Here is a 19,884-nt window from a genome sequence, read left to right on the forward strand (position 1 = left end):
CATCGCATTGCAACTGCTCTCAACCAACTTTGTCGCTATGTATACAATCGCTATTGGTTGGCGAGGCGGGGTTTAAAGGTAGAAGGGAAACCAATCATCAATTGGGTTTTGTTGACAAAACATGGCTGGGCAAAAGCTCAACATTGGGACGCGTCATCTTCACGTGTGTGTCAGTCCACAAGGGCCCTTTGCCCAGCCTCCAAATGGCTTGACTTCACCTAGCACAAATACTATTCAATTAACCCTATTTTCTTTCTCCTCTCTCCCCCTCACAAAACCACGAGGAGCCGGTGGGGCCATAAATTGTGGCTCCATTGGCTCTTGCTTCTCTCGGTACTGCACTGATGGAGCTGGAGTCAGCTGAAGCTCCACCTAAGAGAGTCTAGACAAAAAATTTAAAATTCGAAAGATCACAAACAATCGAGTTACTTGAAATACTAAAATATGAAGGTCACACATCACATCATACTTCGTAGTTATATTGAACATGCACCCTATATTCTACTTTCTGTCCCGTTTTATTAGTCACTCGGGAAGCATGGCTCCCTCAAGTCACAGTTCTCTAGCGATGAATAAAAGAGAATGTGGGAGTAGTTCTACCAAAAGAGTCATTTTAGAGTTCAAAATTTGAAAGCACAGTGCACCTGCATTGCCTAGAAATCGATGAAGCGTGACAATGGAAACTCCAGTCCCCAGCTAACCCTAGCTATGGTATGGAAGAAAATCACCGCGTTGCCCGTTGGTGATCCTCATGCCCTACTGGCGCAGCGACTTGACGCATCGGGTTCAAAGACGCGTACCCCAATCGGACGGCGCCGCGAGTGCCTGCAATTCGAACGGGCAATCCTCAGCCGCCCAATGTGCGCCTCGTCCAAAATTCAAACTCGCCCGGGCAAACGCTGCCCAACCCAGCACGCCGTGGCAGCGAGGGTAAATAAGCCGCAACACCCAGGGGCATTACTGTCATCTTCCCTTCCACCCTGGCGTCCTATTTTGCAGTGTTGTGTTCTGGACGCTTCGCTCTCCTCCTCAGTCCTCCCCCCGTCCCAGCGTCTTCCGCCACTCCCGCTACCACGGAGCGCAGGGGCACTTGCGGCATCGTCTTCTCCGGCGGCGCCGGAAGGGTGAGCTCCTCCTCCCTCTCTTCCTGCCTTCGATGCCGCGATCTGGGTGTGGTGTGAAGTCGCGGCTTCATTCCTCGCTCGTCAGGAAATGGGGTTTTCTGTTCCTCTGTTTTCCTAACTTTTTTTTTCCTCGGGGTCTCGTTGGGGTTTTGATTCGGTGAAGTTCGAGGCGTCCGGTGGAAGGCGAAGATGGACTCGGTGGCTGTGATGGAGGTGGCGCCGGTGCCGGACCCGCCATTCATCGACGCCACTCCCCTGCAGCCGCCGCCCCCGCCGCCGCCGCCCGCGCCGTTGGCGGCGCTTGCGCTGCGCCGCAGCGCTCGCTGCCTTAACAGGCCGGTCCGGCCCAGCTACGCGGAGCAGGAGCCGCCCAGTGGCCGCGGCCGTGGCAAGAGGAAGAGGGACGAGGAGAAGCAGGAGCAGGCGGCGGCGCAAGGTGCTAAGAGCCCGGGAAGGAAGGCCTCCAACGCTGAGCCTGGGGAGAGGAAGCCGGCGCCGGTGATTGCGGCGGTGCCAATTTCTTGCGCTGGTGCTGCTCCAGCTGCTGCGGAAGATGATGGGACGGGGACTGGGAAGAGCGCCAAGCTGAGGGTGAAGGAGACACTGAGGGCGTTCACCAGCCACTACCTCCACTTTGTGCAGGTAGTCTTGTGTGCCTGAATACACGAGTTTTGTTCAGTTTAGTGCGTGTTTTCGGCTGACATTTGATGTATGTTTATGTGTAGGAGGAGCAGAAAAGAGCGCAGGCTGCACTACGAGAAATTGAGGCTAAAGGTGGCCTAAAACGTCAGACAAAGGGTAGTAAAAAGGTGTGAATGTTTGTGCGGTTTTGAATTCCTCGAAGCACATGTTTTTGTATCCCTTTAGTTGCCTGTATGTTTGTTTGATTTTGCTAGGAGCATGATAAATATTGGGTAAATTTATATGCTCCTTTGCTCCATAAACGCAGAAGGGCGGTAAACAGGAGGTTGCAGTTGAGGAGAAAGAGAAACGCCCATCAAAACGGCCTGACCTGAAGGCAATCACAAAGGTATTAGATGATCTTTACCATTCTTCTCAGTACTATTTTAATTTTTACCAAAATGTATCACTGTCTCAGTTTGCTGTACTTTCTGGCCTATTGTTATTGTATCCTAGATGCAAGAAAGCAATTCTGTCCTTTATCCAGAGAAGAGGATAGGACATCTACCAGGTTGGTCTCTTTTTCCTCCAAGGAACGAAAAGTCTTATTCTGAAGTTTGAGGCGCATGAGCTCAAAGGAGTTTTTTTTTTGTTGCATATTTGCATTTTACTTTATGGATGCGCAATGTGATGTGTTTTTATTCTTGTTTTCAGGGATTGATGTTGGAGATCAATTTTATTCTCGTGCAGAAATGGTTGTGTTAGGCATCCACAGCCATTGGCTTAATGGGATCGACTACATGGGAATGAAGTATCAAGGAAAGGTACTCAGCAAACGTTTCTGCAAAACACTTTTTCAAAAAAATAATCATAGAAAAATAGAAGTGCAACTTTTGGACTTGGGAATTTTTTCTTTCTGATCCTTCCTGCAATCGCTCCCTTCTAAGCATGCCACAAGACATCTCTTCCTGCAACTAATCTGTTTATTTGATGCTGCAAATACTGTTTGATCCAACATGCTTATGTCAGTGTACAGCATCTCCTGCAGCCCCCAATAAACATTCCCTGGAAAGTTGTTATTGGGATATCCTACAATGCTTTCATAGGTTACGGGGAGAAGTGTTTTCCAGTTCCCCAATACCCTCGATGGTTGGCTCACGGGTAGTAGTTCCACTCGTCAGTCTGTTGGCTCATGGGTGCGGGGCTCTGTTGTCGGTCTGTCATGTCTGGATTGTGTAAACGATGCTTAAAAGCTACTTGTTGCTTTGTTTTCATAATGAAATCGGGGAAGGGTGATTTCTGCCTGTCCATTAAAATAAAACAGCCCCCCAATATCCTCATCCCAATACAACTACCGGATTGGGAAAGAAATATTGGGCAAACCAATAATTATTGGGGAAAGGAAGAGATCTTCGGGGATTGCTCGTGCACATCTTTCCTAATAATGCAATTTATTGAGGAACGGGGGACTGCTGGAGATACTCTTAGTTACTCCTAGTACTTCCCTTTCATAATTTCCAAGTATCTAATTCATTGTTGCTGCATCCAATAGCTATTTCTTTGTATTTTATACTAGCGAATGGGTCCCTAGCCGGATTGGTTAGGTGGCCCTAGTAGCACTTCTCAGATCTTGGGTTCGACTTTCCCTAGGAGCGAATTTTAGCTTGAGTTTAAGGTGGGGCAGTGGTTTGGGGGTTTTCTTGACCTGCGTGAGAAATGTCTTCTTCTTAGCAAATCATTTTTAATTATTTTACCCCCGCATATCGAGTTTTTTTAATTATTTTTACTAGTTAATCAAGTCACCTGTTTATGCTGAAAGAGTCATTATGTATCTCAACCCGTTATGGACCCTACGTTCCAGCTACCTATACGAATCCTAGTTGGCTCGGCTAGCTTCCTTACCCTTCGTACCCGTCGAGGGAAGTGCGAAGACCCTTGCTCATTTTTCACTACACCCGGGCGTAGATGTAGCGCGCCATTCAGGTGACGACCCGACCCTTGCTCACTTATCATTGTACCCAGGTCACGATACGACGCGCTCTTGGGGGGATGGCGACCCGGCCCTTGCCCATTTATCACCACACCCGGGTTCCGATGTAGAGCGTCGCTAAGAGGGTTACGCCCCAATGAGTTTATTGTGGGTTTCAAATCCATTAGAATGGCTATTTTTATGCTGGTTTGCCAAAACCTAACGCAACCCTCCTCCTTTACCCGGGCTTGGGATCGGCTATGCTGAGACGACTCAGGAGAGAGAGTCTTCCAGTCAGCATAGGCGGAGTTTATGTATCTCAACTAACACATTTTTAATTTAATTACGCAGAAGGGGTATGAGAACTTAACTTTCCCACTGGCCACATGTATAGTAATGTCTGGGATATATGAAGATGATCTTGACAAGGCTGATGAAATTATTTATACGGGCCAAGGAGGAAATGATTTACTTGGTAACCATCGCCAAATTGAGTCTCAACAGTTGAAGCGTGGAAATTTAGCGCTGAAGGTTTGTTTTGGTGTTTTTTTATATAAGTATTATTCTCTTCTTTTATTTTTGTAAAATGCTAAGCTCTTGATAACTGTTTAGTATTTATTGACCCTATTTTTCTTTTACTGTTGCAGAATAGCAGGGATAATGGTAATCCTATCCGAGTTATTCGGGGTCATTCATCAAAGACTAGCTATACTGGTAAAGTCTACACCTATGATGGACTTTACAAGGTATTGAGCTTCTGAACTTACGAATAATGTAGACTGGATCTCCTCTTAGTCTTGTGATAGGAGCTCAGGGCTTTTAACATCCACTAACATGGATATGTGTTTTTGTTTCTTGCTTCTATTGACTAAATTATTATTCATGTTGTGTTCCAACAACAGAAGTAGCTTCGCTAATATCTGGTTCTATCACATGTTGTCTGACTTTTTTTTGTTTGTTTATTTCATATCAATATTCTGTAGGTTGTCGATGACTGGGTGCAGAACGGAGTGCAAGGTCATGTTGTTTTCAAGTACAAATTGAAGCGGCTTGAGGGTCAGCCATCATTGACAACTTCTGAGGTATGACTGCACAAAGTTAATAAGCTATATTTGTTAAAACGGTCGGGAAAATACTCCAACCATTTTCGTTTTCATATTTTTTATTCGGTTACGGGAACGGGAACGGTACGCCGGTCGGGAAAACGGAATCGGATATACGGGATTACGGAAACGGAATAATTCAATCGGGAACCTAACGGTAACGGTCGGGAACCGGTAATTCAAATCGGGAAGATCAATGAATCGAGCATTCAAGCCAACAAATATTTTTAGCAAGGGATTAATACATATTTCTAGCCAGTAGGCAGTGGCAAAAAGGGGCATTCGAGCACGCTACAACAGCAGGCAAAAGGTTAACCAGCTAGCGGCCTAGCAGGCCTTGGCCCATGGGCCACACGTATGCCCGTGCGAGGCTGTGCTTTGCATGCGCTGAGACGCAGGCCAGCAGCATCGCACTGCACTACCATTTAGTCCACCTTGTCTTATAATCAATCCATGCGTGCACTGAGGAAGCTATAAAGCTGACCCAAGACAGCTCAAGTCGCTTAGTATTTTCCATACGGGAAGAAAGCGGGAAAAAAGCGGGAATTCCCGACTGAAAAATGGTAACCGAGAATTCGGTCAGGAAATTGATCCAACCATTTTCGTTTTCGTTTTCACCATTTTTTCCCATATTTTTTCCTGATTTCGTATTTTCCTGAAAATACGGTATTCAGTCGGTTTAGATGATATTCGGTGTCGGTCGGTATGGGATTTTCCCGTTCCTACTTTCATCCCTATTTGTTATGCTGTTCTGATGGCACCCACTGTCTTGTTATTCCTTAGACTGTTAGACTTCTCTATTTTTTATGCTACATCATGTTAATTGTGTAGAGAAGAAATGAAAAAACAATCTGAGGTTTGCTAGATGGATGGCTAAATACATGCTAATTGTTATTGTTGGTAACATTCTCTTTGAGAAGTGTGTAGTTGTGATGATGTACTATTAATACAGTCACCTGATTCTGCTGAATTTGATTTAATCTTCTAACAAATTTTGTTATGCAGTTTCTTATATGCTGGTTTTTTTTTTGGGGTATTTTTACCTTTTTAAAATATCATGTGTTCTTTGCATAACTTATTGTGCCTTGTCACATACATCCAGGTGCGATTTACTCGAGCGGAAGCGCCCACAACTATTTCTGAATTACCTGGGTAAATGATCCAAACTCCTTGAATTCCTAATTTTTCGTCCACAGTTAATTTTTTCATGCATGTGTTATATTCTGTAACATAAAGTAGCTCATACGGTGTACAGGTTAGAATAGTGAGACACAATTTTGGCTGTATTGCATCATCCTGGATGTCAAACATATATAGTTTATGGTACAAAGTGACTTGGATATCATGACAGTCTACTAGAGATGATATAGGATTTATACCAAAATACAATTCCTACCTAATCTATCTTTTAAGATTCTTCTTACAAGACAGATCTTTAATAACATTGATGATAGAGTGGTCGTTTCTGTAGCTGTGTATCACCATCGATGCACGCATTGTTTTATCATCTTAGGGATATACTGGTTATGCTTCATCTAATGAATGACACTAAACATATGTTGCATTTTACTTTGGTAGTTTGGTTTGTGACGACATTTCTGGAGGGCAAGAAAATCTTCCAATTCCTGCTACTAACTTAGTTGATGACCCACCTGCTCCTCCTTCCGGTATGCTCCAAAATCAATTTTCCATTTTATATTTTCGTTGTTGGACACCTCTTATGCATTGTTCCTTTAAGCTAGAATAGTTGTGCAGCATTATTATGAAGATTGAAATAAGCAACATCCTGGAATACGTCAAATGGCTGTGTTTCAGGGTTAGTTTGTGTTTATGCGGTGTGGTGTGTTTTAAATTTTTAGAGCTGCTACTTTATTATGGAAAAGTATCTTAGAGAAAACTAGCGTTTTCACAAATTGGATTAAACTTTTTCATGTTAACTACTCCTTTGGTTTCAAGTGATATGAATTGCGTGCAGTAAATCATTCCAAACTTTGATTACAATTTACTTTTATTTGTTGAGCCTACCTTTTAACTTGCTTGGGACAAAAGACTATGTTGATGTTGTTGTTGAGTGTCTGCATTTAAAACAATACATGTAGATTTGTATTAAAATGCATTTCATAATATTATACTTTTGCTATGTTTATGCATTTATTAGAACAAAATTAGTTGTCAGAGTTTTATTTTAGGAACAATGTCTATGCTTAAACAACACTTGTTTGTAACTGTTTAAGTAGAATAAAACAACACCTCATTTGCCGTTTGGTTTACACTTCAAACAGCAGTTAGCCAAAGTGCCAAATAACTGAGAGTAGTACTACCAAACATGATAATCATGATGCAATAAAATGCTAAATGGAATCTCTGAAACTTAATCGTAGCTTAATTTCCCAAATTTAGTGCCCAATGTTTCTCATTCCTATGAGAATTTCATCATCGACGGATGTTGATTAATGTATAGTTGCTTCTTACAAATCTTCTATGTTCTACTGTTATTTTTAGTCTCTCTTCCCATTACTTTTCCATATTATGTAGTAATATGACTAATTAATGTGTTTACTTTTGGCAACAATTTAGGTTTCACGTACCTGAAGTCTCTAAAAATTACAAAGGGCATCAAGATGCCATCTAATATTATTGGCTGTGATTGTGAAGGAGATTGCGCTAGCAACAAAAACTGTTCATGTGCTCAGCGCAATGGTTCTGATCTTCCTTACGTATCATATAAGAATGTTGGCAGGTAAATTTGTGGTTAGAATTCTCCAACTAAGAGGAAGTGTCAGATATACAAGAGTATATTGGTGCACATATGCACAAATTTAATATCAGCACCTTGGATCTGTTCTGAACAGCCCAAGTGAGCTGTAAATTCCCTCATCCCCTTGCTCACTTTTTGAATTGACGGAGTCCAATTGGGGGCTAAGTTAGCACAAGAGGGATGAGAGAACTCCCACCCCAACATGGGCCGCTTAGATTTGATATGAGGGGCGGGATTTAGTTTGTGTATATATTCACCAATATACTCTTTTGAGATAGTTCCTTCATACTAAAATCATTACTTATCCATGCAATTTTACATTAAGGGAATTTGAATGTGTCTTGAACGCCATATAAGCAGCATATATGTTTCTTGTATAAGCATTTTCAGCTGAGATGTGTTAACTCTTGGTTAATTATTAGATTGGTGGAACCCAAAGCAGTTGTATTTGAATGTGGGGCTAACTGCGGCTGCAACCACAACTGTGTAAACAGAACATCTCAACAAGGTTTGCAGTATCGCCTAGAGGTTGGTATTTCCCTTTGCTTCTATATGTGCAGTCCCCGTTTACACTCCTTTACAACTTGGAGATCAGATGGCTTAAATCATTTGGGTCAGTGCTCACTGTTCAGCTTTCTTGTAATTAAGTTGTATGAATGGGTCCTATATGAAGTATTTCCATTTTTCTTATTATCCCCTCCAGGCTTTGTTACATTTTTCTTATTATCCCCTCCAGGCTCTGTTACTGTGTAGGATATCAAGGTCTTTAGCAAACACTTCTTTGTTGTTGTTGTTGTTGTATGTAGGCGTGCTTTTAAATATAAATCTATAATACGGTAAGATAAATTAGTAAACTTCTAAATATATGAATTATCAAATTTTTATCTATTTTTATATTAACATTTGTCCCTTTTTACTGTCTATTTTGGTTTCTCCCTTCATGTAACAATGTATGTGAACTTTATCGAGGTTTGCTGCTTCACAATCTAGAGTGTAGTTGGAAAAGATAGCAAACCATGTATTTTTAATTCTTCCGAATAGTCGTAGACTTCTTGAAAAAAATCATAGATGATAATGCAAAATATTCTTCTGTTGTGATTGATACTGACATATCGCTGTAGTCACTTGTGTACTTGATCTAACAAGCTTAATTATGCAGGTATTCAAGACAGCTTCAAAAGGTTGGGGTGTCAGGACTTGGGACACTATCCTCCCTGGGGCTCCCATATGTGAGTACACTGGGGTGTTGAGGAGGACTGATGATTTGGATGGTTTGCAGAACAACTATGTTTTTGACATTGACTGTCTTCAAACCATGAAGGGTTTGGATGGAAGGGAGGTAATTAATGGTTTAATCATGTACAGTAACATGAAATATTGTCTTTTGTGATGTGCCTAATTGTCAAAGCTCCAGCTATGAAATTCATGAAGGCTTTAGAGTTTTTAGAATAAAATAAAGTGGTTTAAACATACGTATTTGATCAATAATATTTAATTGCTTAAATGAACACTTTGATGTGCCAGGAGAGCTCTAAGAATTTCTAGAGCTAGGAATATTTACTGTATAATAGATATTTAATGTTAAGGTGTGTTAAAATGTCATCAGATCCTTTGTAGGCATGAATTCTTGAACTGTTGAATGCTTATGTATACTCTGTTCCTGCAGAAAAGGGCTGGCTCTGAAATGCACCTGCCCAACCTTCATCCTGAGAATGATTCAGAGGCACCACCTGCGCCAGAGTACTGCATAGATGCTAGTTCTATTGGCAATTTTGCAAGGTTCATAAACCACAGCTGCCAACCTAACCTTTTCGTCCAATGCATCTTGAGCTCGCACAATGACGTTAAGCTGGCAAAAGTAATGCTTTTTGCTGCTGACACTATACTTCCTCTTCAGGTGAAATGGATTTGACTTTTCTTTAATAAAAAACTTTAAATTCCATTTTAAAAATAAAAAAGTACTGACTTCCCTGTACTTTTCAGGAGCTGTCCTATGACTATGGCTATCGCTTGGACAGTGTTATTGGGCATGACGGAGAAATTGTGAAGCTGCCTTGCCACTGTGGTGCTCCTGATTGCCGGAAACGCCTCTACTAGACCTGCTGGGTGTTTTCATTTGGATTTTGGAGGAAACAAGTACTCCCTCCGATTTTTTTTAAATGACGTTAGGACATCAACCTTTAGCTTATTTGTAGTGTAAAGTTTTGTCTGAAACGTCAAATATTAAGATATGGAGGTAGTAATATTGTAGGAATGCAGCAGTAGTATCTGTGTAGTTGACATGCTCTGATATATAGCAAAAGAGGAGCGACCTTTAGAGCATTCATATTTTGTCATATGTAGAGGACATGCGAGCATATTCTGCAGGCTATCAATATATATACTACATGTTCAGTCATGGTTTGATTCTACGTTTTTTTTTTATCATGTGCGGCGTCGTGCATTTTTATATGGATGATGCTGGCAGCAGAATTGATAAATTCCAGCATAAACAGTATGTTACTTTTTAAATTTTTTTGAAGGTACTTGCTAGACATTTCTAAGGTACTACAGTTGCTGGTATCGCAAGTGTCAGTCTTGTTAGAGTAACAGTTGTATTAAACTAGAACTAGACAATGTACTACGCGAGTAGGTCACTTATAGATTTTGTAATTAGTAATTACACTAGATCACTAAACAAAAAAAAACTGTCAACTAATATAGCTTAGCTTAATCAACATATTAAAACAATACGTGGATACTACGAATTGATTAAATCTCCGAAAACAAACGCAAGGACGACGTGTCTATTTGTGCAAACAAGCAATCTTCTTCCCCGGCCGGCCGGTCGGTCATGGCACGAAGCACAATCCACCGTAGCTAAAGCGCCGGAACCATGGTTTCCGGAGCGCGGCCTTGGCAGTGAGCCTGCGCTCCGGGTTCGCGTCGAGCAGGCCGCTGAGAACCTCGAAGCCGGCCTCCGAGAGCGCCTCCTCCGGGAACATCTCCCGCAGGCAGCCGGTGTACGTGGCGCAGCCCTTCTCCCGCAGCTCGGCCGCCAGATCTTGTCTCGCCAGCCTCTGCAGCCCCGGCCACTCGACCATGCCCTGCGTCCCGACCGCGCGCTGCATCTTCTCGAAGACCTTGGCGTCCAGGTCGGCGCCGAACAAAGGCCTGCCGTTGCCTGCGATGAGCTCTGCCATGATGCAGCCGAGCCCCCACGTGTCGACCCGGCAGTCGTAGTCCTGGGAGCCGAGGAAGATCTCCGGCGCGCGGTACGGGCTCGGCGACGCCAGCAGCGCGGAGCCGTCCCTGCCCGGCCGCGCCGCCGGCTCCGACATGCCGAAGCCGCAGATCCTGTAGACCACCTTCTTCCCGTCCCGCCTCTCGTCGACGATCACGTTCTCCGGCACCGTGTCCCTGTGAAGGACGCCGGCGTCGTGCACGCGCCGGGCGCCGGAGAGGAGCTGGCGCATGGCGTCGCGCACCTCGGCCTCCCGGAACGGCCGGCCCTGGGCGGAACGGAGCCTCATGTACTGGCGCAGGTTCAGCGGGCCGGCGTACTTGGTGACGAGGAAGCAGTCGCCGTCGCTGCGGGCGCTGTCGGCGTGCGTGGCCACGAGCTTGACGACGGAGGGGTGGCCGCGGCAGGCGCCGAGGGACATGGCCTCCCGGGCGAAGTAGCGCAGGCTCGTCTCGACGAAGCTGTCGTCGGTCCTGCCGCTGAGCCGCTTCACGGCGACGAGGCGCCCGCCGACGCGGTCCCGGGCTTTGTAGACGTCGCCGAACATGCCCTCGCCCAGCTTCTCGAGGGGCTCGTACCGCTCCGCCACGGCAGGCGGCCAGGAGACGCAGGAGATGCAGGGCGCCGCCACGATCAGCTCTTTCTTCTTCGCCGCCTCGGGCGGTTCATCCTTCTCCTCGGCTGTGACGGCCGCCATGGATGATCCTGTCGTGTTGGAACACTCCGGGCGCAGGGAGGAAGAACGAAGCAGGCGCAACGCAAGACGTCTGCTGCTGGTTGATGGCTTGATGCTAGGGTTTCCTGGCTTTCATATATTTATATAGTCCGGCCGGATTGACAGAATTCTAGTCCTGTCCTAGTCCTGGTCGGAGTACATGTTCTAGGTCCTAGTTCAATACAACTCCTACTCTAACAAATCTTGTATGGAATCTAGCCCTCCCTTATCTGAAATTTTTACTTCCTCTCTTCTATAAAGAATGCAACTCTCACTTTCCGAGAAATTAAATAATTTTAAATTTGATCAAATTTATACAAAGATTACTCATAATTGTATCTCCAAATAAATTTAGTATAAAAATATATTACATAATTAATCTAATAGTACTTACTTTGTAACATAAATATTAATAATATTATTTATAAATTCGGTCCAACTTTAAATCGTTTGACTCCTCGGAAGCGAGATTACATTCCTTATGGGATAGAGGGGGAGTATGCAATAGCTGGAGTTGCGTGTCAATGTGTCATGTACTAATAATTTTCCTTTTTTCTTTGAAGTAAAAATGTAACTAATTTTCTAATTCATAAGCTTTCTGTCATGACACTAATTTGCACATCTTTGAGACTGTAAGTAGTGAGATTCCATTTGATTAGCCGCTTTAATCCTTCCTTACTAATAGTTTCTCGTTGCTAATTGGAAGCAATTAAACACTGGTGCCTGATGGATATGTACGAGCACAATAAGATGGCATTTGCTGTACTGGATTCAATTCCTGCAATTTTTCGATCGATGCTGAAAAATGCAAGCTTTGATGCCGATTTAATGGCCATGGGAAAATCAGGTTATAAAAGCCTCATAGTGCGCGCCGATCCTCGGAGCCTCGCCGGCGAGCATGATGTCTGCGAACGAGAACTCGCCGGCGGTGGAGGCCGCGGCCGCCGCCGCCGCCTCGACGCCACGGTCGCGGCTGCCCCGGTGGACGCGGCACGAGACGCTGGTCCTGATTCAGGCGAGGCGCGCCATGGAGCGGCGCGGCCTGCCGCTGCCGGTGCGGCCGCGGCCCAAGTGGGCGGCGGTGTCGGCCTACTGCCGGCGCCACGGTGTGGAGCGCGGCCCCATGCAGTGCCGGAAGCGGTGGGGCAACCTGTCCTGGGACCTCAAGAAGATCGTCGTGTGGGAGGGCAAGGCCGCCGGCGCCGCGCCGCCGCAGCTGCACGAGTCCTTCTGGGACATGCGCGGCGACCAGCGGCGCGCCAGGCAGCTGCCGTCGTCCTTCGACCGCGAGGTGTACGACGCGCTCGTCTGCGGCACGTCCGCCGCCGCCGCGCCGCCGGACTTGGGCGACGGGGAGCTGGAAGGGGTGTACGGGCAGCAGCCGCCCATCATGGTCACGCCCCTATCAGGTTTGCATCACTAGCCGCTCACTCATCCAGTCACGTCTGTTCAGTACTTGGGTGCTTGTCGTGTGCCTGCCGTGCATCAGCAGCACCCGTACAGAACGTGACACGTCTCATGTTTTGGTCGCGTTCCGTGCAGCAAGGAAGTACGAGCCACAACCTGCCTCCTCTGAACACGAATGCTCTGGTCCAGGTGCGCCGCCCCGGCCCGTGATCATTTCATCAAACACTACATGATGATCTACGAAACAAAAATCTGATTCATATGATCCATGAATTACACGATAAAATTGTTTTGCGTGGCGACGCCAGTGACGGAGAGCGACAAGAAGGCCGGCGCGGCGGCGTCGGACAAGAACTCGACGTCGCAGAACGACGGCGGCGGCGGCTTCAAGGACAGCGACGCGACGTTCGTGGCGGAAGCAGAGGGCGCCACCACGGCGACGCCGGCGGTGACGGTGAGCATCGGGAAGCAGGTGATCGAGGCCCTGGAGCGGGGCAACCGTGCGCTGGCGCAGCAGCTGGAGGCGCACAAGAGCAGCTGGCGCGCGGACAGGGAGCAGAGGGCGGCGCTCCTCGGCGCGCTGGACAGGCTCGCCGGCGCCGTCGCCAGGATCGCCGACAAGCTCTGAGGAAAGGGAGCGCGGTCTGACGCTTCTGCTGCGTTGGCCGTGAGAAACAAGACCGATATACCATCAGATTATTGTAGCTGTGAATTACAAATGGGCAACACTTGGACCTTGATGAAATAATGTCAGTTTCACTCGCCTATCTATCGTGCACTCTTGCTGACATGTCGCGCCATGGCGTCGCCGCGAACTCGGCTGGCACCGACAGCCGGGCCCCACGGCTAGAGCTTGCTCCACGGCGCAGCAGGATCACAAGTTCAGTTCGTTCAGAAACTCTGCTCTGACAGAGTGTACGCCAACAGCAGCAACCCCAGCTGAGGCGCCGCTGACCCCATCTGAATGTCTGATGCGGCAGAGGATTGGATCATGCGTCTGCACGCGTGGAGCATTTCGTCGTCGGATCCGATCACCATCACCCGATCTACGGGCATCTCATCCTCTGTTCTTGTTGGTGTTTGGCCCCTGGAAGGGATCACACACTTTTGCCGCTGGTGCGTGCATTCATCTTTTCTCTTTTCGAAAGGTAAGCATCCGCACCGCGCCGATCTTGCCATCTTTGTTTGGTCCCTCTCCCAGTCTCCCTCCTATGATTAGAGGTGGTGCGTCGTCCTTTACCGGCTGAATCTACCCCAGATGCCATTGTTCATCCGAAATCCACGCACTTTTCCTCTCTTTTCTGTTCATGTTACTGACTGCGACTGTAACTGATGCCAAGTTCGCAGTCAGGTCAGGGCGGAGCTCTCAGTCTCAAGCTCCGAGCTCTGTTTCTTCTCATGTGCTCACCTCCCTCACGACCTCAGCTCAGGCCTTCCACTCTTTCAGTTCCCGACAGGTGGTCTCAACTTGCGAGCATCGCACGTGAAGAACATTCAGGCGAGGCGGCAGTGGCGGAGCCCGAACAAAGAATTAGGGGGGCAACTTTTGATAATTGAGGTGCTAAATCAATAATTAGTGTCAAATTTGCTATTTATTTAATGGAAATTTTGTATGACAAAAGGGGGCCATAGCCCACTTTTGCCTACACCAAGCTCCGCCAGTGCGAGGCGGCACAGGTGCGAGTCGCCGGCCGACACGGCCGGACCAAGTGACATGAACGCTCATCGGACCCCGGCAGCACGGATCCGGCTCTCCAGGAGGGGCGTGGTGGGCTACACTGAACTGAGCCTAGTACACTGTTGCCAAGTGCTCAGCAGACGGGCCTTCATTGTTCGGCCATCATCGTAGAGAGAGATGAGGATGCAAGTATGCAACAGGGATGAGGCATTGATAAGGCCTGAAAATAAAAATGCAGGGATGTGGGGCCAGGGAGCACGCGCACGTGCGTGACACTTACAATGGCCGCTTTTTTAGTACAGTATAACGCAGACGCTCACAACACATACGCACACTCACCCCTATGAACATACATACAATGGCCGCCTCAATCCTCATTATACATTACAAAAGGATTACTACGTTATTATTCTGATGAATATAGTAAAAAATAGCAAAAGGAAAAAAAAGGAAAGAATTACAAGAGAGAAAAAAGAAAAAAAAGGTTACAATTAAGATGGTAGATACTATATATAACACATAGTACTCCTATATATGTGGTAGTATAGACTGGTGTACTAGCTATCTATGTGCCGTAGCATCCCAAAAACCAGGACAGCGTCCTGGCGTGGCCGGGCGGTGGCGACGCCACGAACGGGTTCTTGTGCTTCTTCCTCTTCTTGGCCGGCACCACCTTCCCCCTCACCGTCACCTCCTTCTTCCCGAAATCCACCATGTAATCCAGCAGCCCTGCTAACGACAAAAAACGGATGCGTAAGAACGATGGTACATTAGCAGCCTACTTAAATTAGACGGATCCTAATCCTAATAATCAAGTGGTAGTGATGGTCCACTACCGCCATTGACGAGCTACAGAGAGCTTTGACATGATAACTACCGATCCTAACCAAAGCATCTCTTCAAACTGGAGATGCTCACCGTTCATCTTGGAGACGACATTGGCGACCCGCTGCCGGCAGTGCGAGCACCCCATGTTGGCGCTCATCACCACCACCTGCACCTGCATCGTCATTCCACCATTGTTTTGTTCATCAGTTAGTACCAGCAGTAGTTTCTCGATCCATCAACACTAAATAAGTAGCATTCAATTCACTCTCCATGAGCATCATTATACTGCCAGCCATGACAACAGATCATCAGCTCGTCATCACCCGAAATTGCATTTGCATTTGCATTGCTTGTACGCAACTATACGCAAATGGACCAGCCGTGGCCACTGCCGATCCACTCAACCCTGCACGGGCGCTTGTTAAAAACGCCGGCCAAGTTGGGTTAGCATCGCCGTAGCTGTTGATGATGACCACGGTTAAGTGCCAGCAGACCTACCCTAATTAAAAAGTTAGGTGACTAATGGCCCTGTCTCTCACCTACCATTCATTCCATCGTCATCGCTAATTGGCACTGGAATATGTAGACCGGAGGGAGGGAGGGAGGGAGAGAGAGAGAGAGAGAGAGAGAGAGAGAGAGAGAGAGAGAGAAGATACAGTATGAAGAATGCTCTCTCTCTCTCTCAAGTTAGTCACATGGCTGCCACTCTTGATGAACGCAACCCTACTGTTAAATTGTACTCCTCCTATCAGGCTATCAGGCAGCAGCAGCAGTAACATATTGCTGGCTCTGCATGCTAACAATCCAACACATGCTAATCTATCGTCTATGCAGGCCACTTGCATTATTAGAGTACGGATACTGTATCACGTGCAGTGCCTGGGCTGGGTCCGGTCACATAAACGCATAACGCATGCCTGGCTCTGGCCTCTGGCTACCGTTGTGATGATCTTGACTTGCTTCTCTCGTTCTAGCGATCAGATACCAGCTGCTGCTGCTGCAGGGCGAGTGCATGTGGCCGTGTGGCCTCTCATCCCTTCTTGTCGGCCGCCTAAAATCACCGCGTGGATGTGTGGCCGGCCATCATCTTCAGCACAAGGCACAAGCAGCATCTGAAATTCTGAAAGATATCAGCGGCTTCGTTGTTAATTCTTCCCAGTAATCTACCGAAATTAATCTAATCTTAGTAGCGAGGGAACTCGATCTGATACAGAAATAAATTAAAGCATGCTTGCTGGCGTGGCAAATTGATGGCGAGATGGTGGACGGAATCAAATGGCAGGAGATATATATGTCTGCACGCGCGGTCAAATTTAGCAGGGAGGGTGCACACACACATGCATGTCAAGGCGCGTTGCTTGCAGCAGGGTGGCATCATTGCTGGGATCAGAGAATGAATGAGCGAAGGGGATGTTTCTCTGACGGATTCCGTATACGTCTCTGGTCAAATAAAACGTGCCATCGTATATAGCACATGTATTGCGTTTTGACTGCACTTGTAACATGCAGAATGTATTGGAATATACTAGTATATAAACACACTGCAAGAGAAAACGACACTCGATTGACCAGCACAAAGAAAGATCAAGTGATTACTCGAGATCCTGATCCAACGGTTGAGAGGAGGAGAGGGCCAACAGCTAACCTCCAACGGCTAAGGAGACTGGCAAGTTCGTCAGCATTTTTTTTTTTTTTTGCAGAACTAGTTCGTCAGGATTAAACCAGGAGCATTCATCGGGCATGGCGGCTACAGTCTCTGACTGAGCCTCGCGAGGATGGAGGATCGGAGACGGCGCTGTCTGCCACGCACGTGATGCTCGCTCATACCTAGTTGTCTACCTACCTCATCCCATGGTCAAAACTGGAAATTGGTGACGGCTTCACCTTCGTGGCCAGACAAGCAGCTCGACCTCCCAGCAGCTGTAGCACACACCAAGCATGGTCCTGCTCCTCTCCTACAGGCTACAGGCTACAGCCGCTGCAGGGGTGCCCGGTGTCCGCGACCAGATTCTTACCACCGCTCTCCGTTTCCAAGTGAAGAAATGGAACGGGATCCCCATTTCCCAGGCTGAGGAGGAGATTGCTTCTGTTCCCATCCATCCAGTGCAGCAGCAGTGGAGTTGTTTGGCGGATTGGCACTAGCACTAGCAGGCCTTTTCACCTTTCCGCTAAAAGCCGGACTGGAGGGCAAAAGCGATCGCAAATGGGGGGCCCTGTGACGTGAGAATCCAAGGAGACACCTGCATTTCTCCCTCGATGTGCAGGGGGCAGTGGGACACAGAATCTGTGGATACTGTCTGCCTAAATGCAGTCAGGGATAGAGTAATTTACTATGGTACTTAAAGAGATTCCGATGGCTCTGTTGTTCAAGGTTCAGACAACTGTGGTGGTAAGATCAGCTGATCAAACGACTGAATGAGCAATGGCGTCAAGAAACAGCCAGTTGTCTACTTGTCTGAGGAGGTCAATGGCTTCTCGAATGGCAGGATTAGAACCCTCATCGAAGCAAGCGGAACAAAGTATTTCAGGAGAAGATGAGTCTAATTAGGCAGAGAACTAATCGCAGCAAGTATTTCAAGAACTCGACCAGAAGTCATTACAGATTTCTTGGTGCTGATCAGCTAACTGAGCATGTCGAGAAAGAGACAGGGGGGCAAGATCGAGCATACCGACGGCAGGGAGAGGTCCTCTGCAAGTCTCAGAGCTTGCAGCTTGCTCGCTGTGCTGCTTACGGTTGCATCCGACGAAGCACTCGAGCTCCCCTTGGACGACTCGCTCCCTCTGTCATCTTCGCCCCCTCCATGCTCCAGCTCCATGTCCATGGCGGCCTGGCTCCCTCCCTCCCTCCCTCTGAGCTCCCCTTTTCTTGTAGAATGGTAGCACCAAGGCTTCTCCTTTTATGCTAGCCAGTGCTCGGAGTCGGAGAGGAGAATGAGAGAGAAAGGAAAAGATATCATATCATATCAACAGTTACTTGCCGAGGCCAGCCACTGGAAGGCGTCCACTATTTTAAGCACCTGCGAATGAAATTAGGTGCAGGATGAATAGAAAGAAGGTGAACTCCAGCAATCATATTTATTTGATGATGGATTCCCTTTGCAAAGACCCATCCAGTCCGGTCCACTGTATCATGGTCATTCACTTTCATTGGCCCACGTTGTATTGGATTCCTGCCTCTCCTGTGTGTATGTGTTTTCACTCTGTACGTCACAGTAAGAAATTAAGAAGTCACCACATCAGAGAGGTCACTTACTTGCAGAAGTAAGTAACTCAAAAGGTTTAAAAAAAGAGAGAAAGGCCTCCAAAGTCTAAAATGACCGTCATGGAAGGTGAAATGTGACATTAGAACAACAAAATACACAATAAGGAACTATCAAGAATCCATATTCTATTCTATTGTCTTTTAGTTAGAAAGTTAGGATCTTCTAAAGTTTTCTGCCAGAAACTGCCCTAGCAGTTTCTTTTCTTTCTTTCTTTTAGGGGAGTGTATTTTTACCTTGTATAGATAGTACACAGGGGAAATGGTTCCAGCTCTTGGCACCTTGTGGCGTGATGGTTATAAATTGTACTAGGTAGTGTTGATAATGAAAATAAAGGGACAGAGAAACGAAAGTTGCAGTGATATAAAAAGGAGAATCAAAGTGCTCTTTAGGTACGCTATCTCTAGGCATCTTTAAGTTTAATAAACTGTTGCCACGAAATTATTAGCATATACTATAGTACTGCTTCATCCTTAGAACTTGCAACAAAAAGGCCGGGATAAGAGACACCAAGCTACTGTTATTTACGTGGTAGGCAAAGAGGAACTATCAATCTCCCAAACCCCCAATATCATTGCTGGTATGCATTCAGTTTCACCTATACTGAAAGTACGATAAGAGTCTGAAACCAGAAGTACGATATGACAAGTGGGGAATTCAGACATCTAGCACCACTGAAATTCCATCTTCGTGCCTCAGTGCTATCCAATGAAGACTTTTTTTTGAAACATGAATAAAAACTGAAAATCAAATGGCCTGGGATCTCCAAAGAATAGAAGGACCAAATATTATTTGACCCTGATTGTTATCATACACAAGAGTACAAGACTGACCTATAAATTTGGATCAGCTGCTTTCATTTTCTTGATGTACTCAGCATCTATTCTAAGGCCAAACCGACACGCTACCTAATAACTTTGAAAACTGCTAGCAGCTAAATAGTTTAAAAACATACGGTGCAAATCACCTTGGATAGCTGAATGCCAGAAGTACTCAAAGTAAACTTCAGAACAATGCTGTGAATTCCATGTAAAAAACAAGGGGCGTGCCTCTGCCCACCAACAACCCTTTCTGAGCACGCTACCAACCAAGATTGCACTTTCAAGTTTGTTTCCAGATCTGCAAGGACAATAACCTCCACTTCGAACATTACTAACAACGTGTAGCTTACAGAGTAATATGCGTTGTCAGCAAACTT

At 46.4% G+C, this 19,884-nt stretch overlaps 4 protein-coding genes across 6 annotated transcripts; 2 read left to right on the plus strand and 2 right to left on the minus strand.

The window, feature by feature from the left end:
- Positions 1-991: 991 nt before the first annotated feature.
- Positions 992-9,973, plus strand: LOC120675206 (histone-lysine N-methyltransferase, H3 lysine-9 specific SUVH4-like). Of its 2 annotated transcripts, none has more exons than XM_039956313.1 (17): positions 992-1,124; positions 1,288-1,766; positions 1,850-1,933; positions 2,074-2,154; positions 2,262-2,316; positions 2,460-2,569; positions 4,066-4,245; positions 4,362-4,460; positions 4,698-4,796; positions 5,920-5,969; positions 6,396-6,484; positions 7,395-7,557; positions 7,998-8,103; positions 8,735-8,914; positions 9,242-9,472; positions 9,559-9,714; positions 9,818-9,973. In XM_039956313.1, the coding sequence occupies exons 2-16, from the start codon at positions 1,314-1,316 to the stop codon at positions 9,670-9,672; spliced, it is 2,094 nt and encodes a 697-aa protein (XP_039812247.1). In that variant the 5' UTR covers positions 992-1,124; positions 1,288-1,313; the 3' UTR covers positions 9,673-9,714; positions 9,818-9,973. The 2 variants fall into 2 exon arrangements, with proteins under 2 accessions (XP_039812247.1, XP_039812246.1); XM_039956312.1 differs by having other exon boundaries at positions 9,559-9,710; positions 9,814-9,892.
- Positions 9,974-10,406: 433 nt separating this feature from the next.
- Positions 10,407-11,495, minus strand: LOC120675113 (putative cyclin-dependent kinase F-2). The gene has a single exon (XM_039956204.1). The coding sequence runs from the start codon at positions 11,493-11,495 to the stop codon at positions 10,407-10,409; it is 1,089 nt and encodes a 362-aa protein (XP_039812138.1).
- A 919-nt stretch (positions 11,496-12,414) lies between these two features.
- LOC120671903 (trihelix transcription factor ASR3-like) lies at positions 12,415-13,665 on the plus strand. The gene is made up of 3 exons (XM_039952164.1): positions 12,415-12,922; positions 13,056-13,109; positions 13,229-13,665. The coding sequence occupies exons 1-3, from the start codon at positions 12,415-12,417 to the stop codon at positions 13,546-13,548; spliced, it is 882 nt and encodes a 293-aa protein (XP_039808098.1). The 3' UTR covers positions 13,549-13,665.
- A 1,283-nt stretch (positions 13,666-14,948) lies between these two features.
- LOC120672705 lies at positions 14,949-18,592 on the minus strand. Of its 2 annotated transcripts, none has more exons than XM_039953241.1 (3): positions 18,096-18,592; positions 15,517-15,598; positions 14,949-15,330 (listed from the first exon to the last, which is right to left on the minus strand). In XM_039953241.1, exons 1-3 carry the CDS (start codon positions 18,246-18,248, stop codon positions 15,164-15,166), a joined length of 402 nt encoding a protein of 133 aa, XP_039809175.1. In that variant the 5' UTR covers positions 18,249-18,592; the 3' UTR covers positions 14,949-15,163. The 2 variants fall into 2 exon arrangements, with proteins under 2 accessions (XP_039809175.1, XP_039809176.1); XM_039953242.1 differs by having other exon boundaries at positions 14,949-15,327; positions 18,096-18,576.
- Positions 18,593-19,884: the final 1,292 nt, after the last annotated feature.

This window comes from Panicum virgatum, chromosome 5N (genome assembly GCF_016808335.1).
Source record: "Panicum virgatum strain AP13 chromosome 5N, P.virgatum_v5, whole genome shotgun sequence".
NCBI lineage: Eukaryota > Viridiplantae > Streptophyta > Magnoliopsida > Poales > Poaceae > Panicum > Panicum virgatum.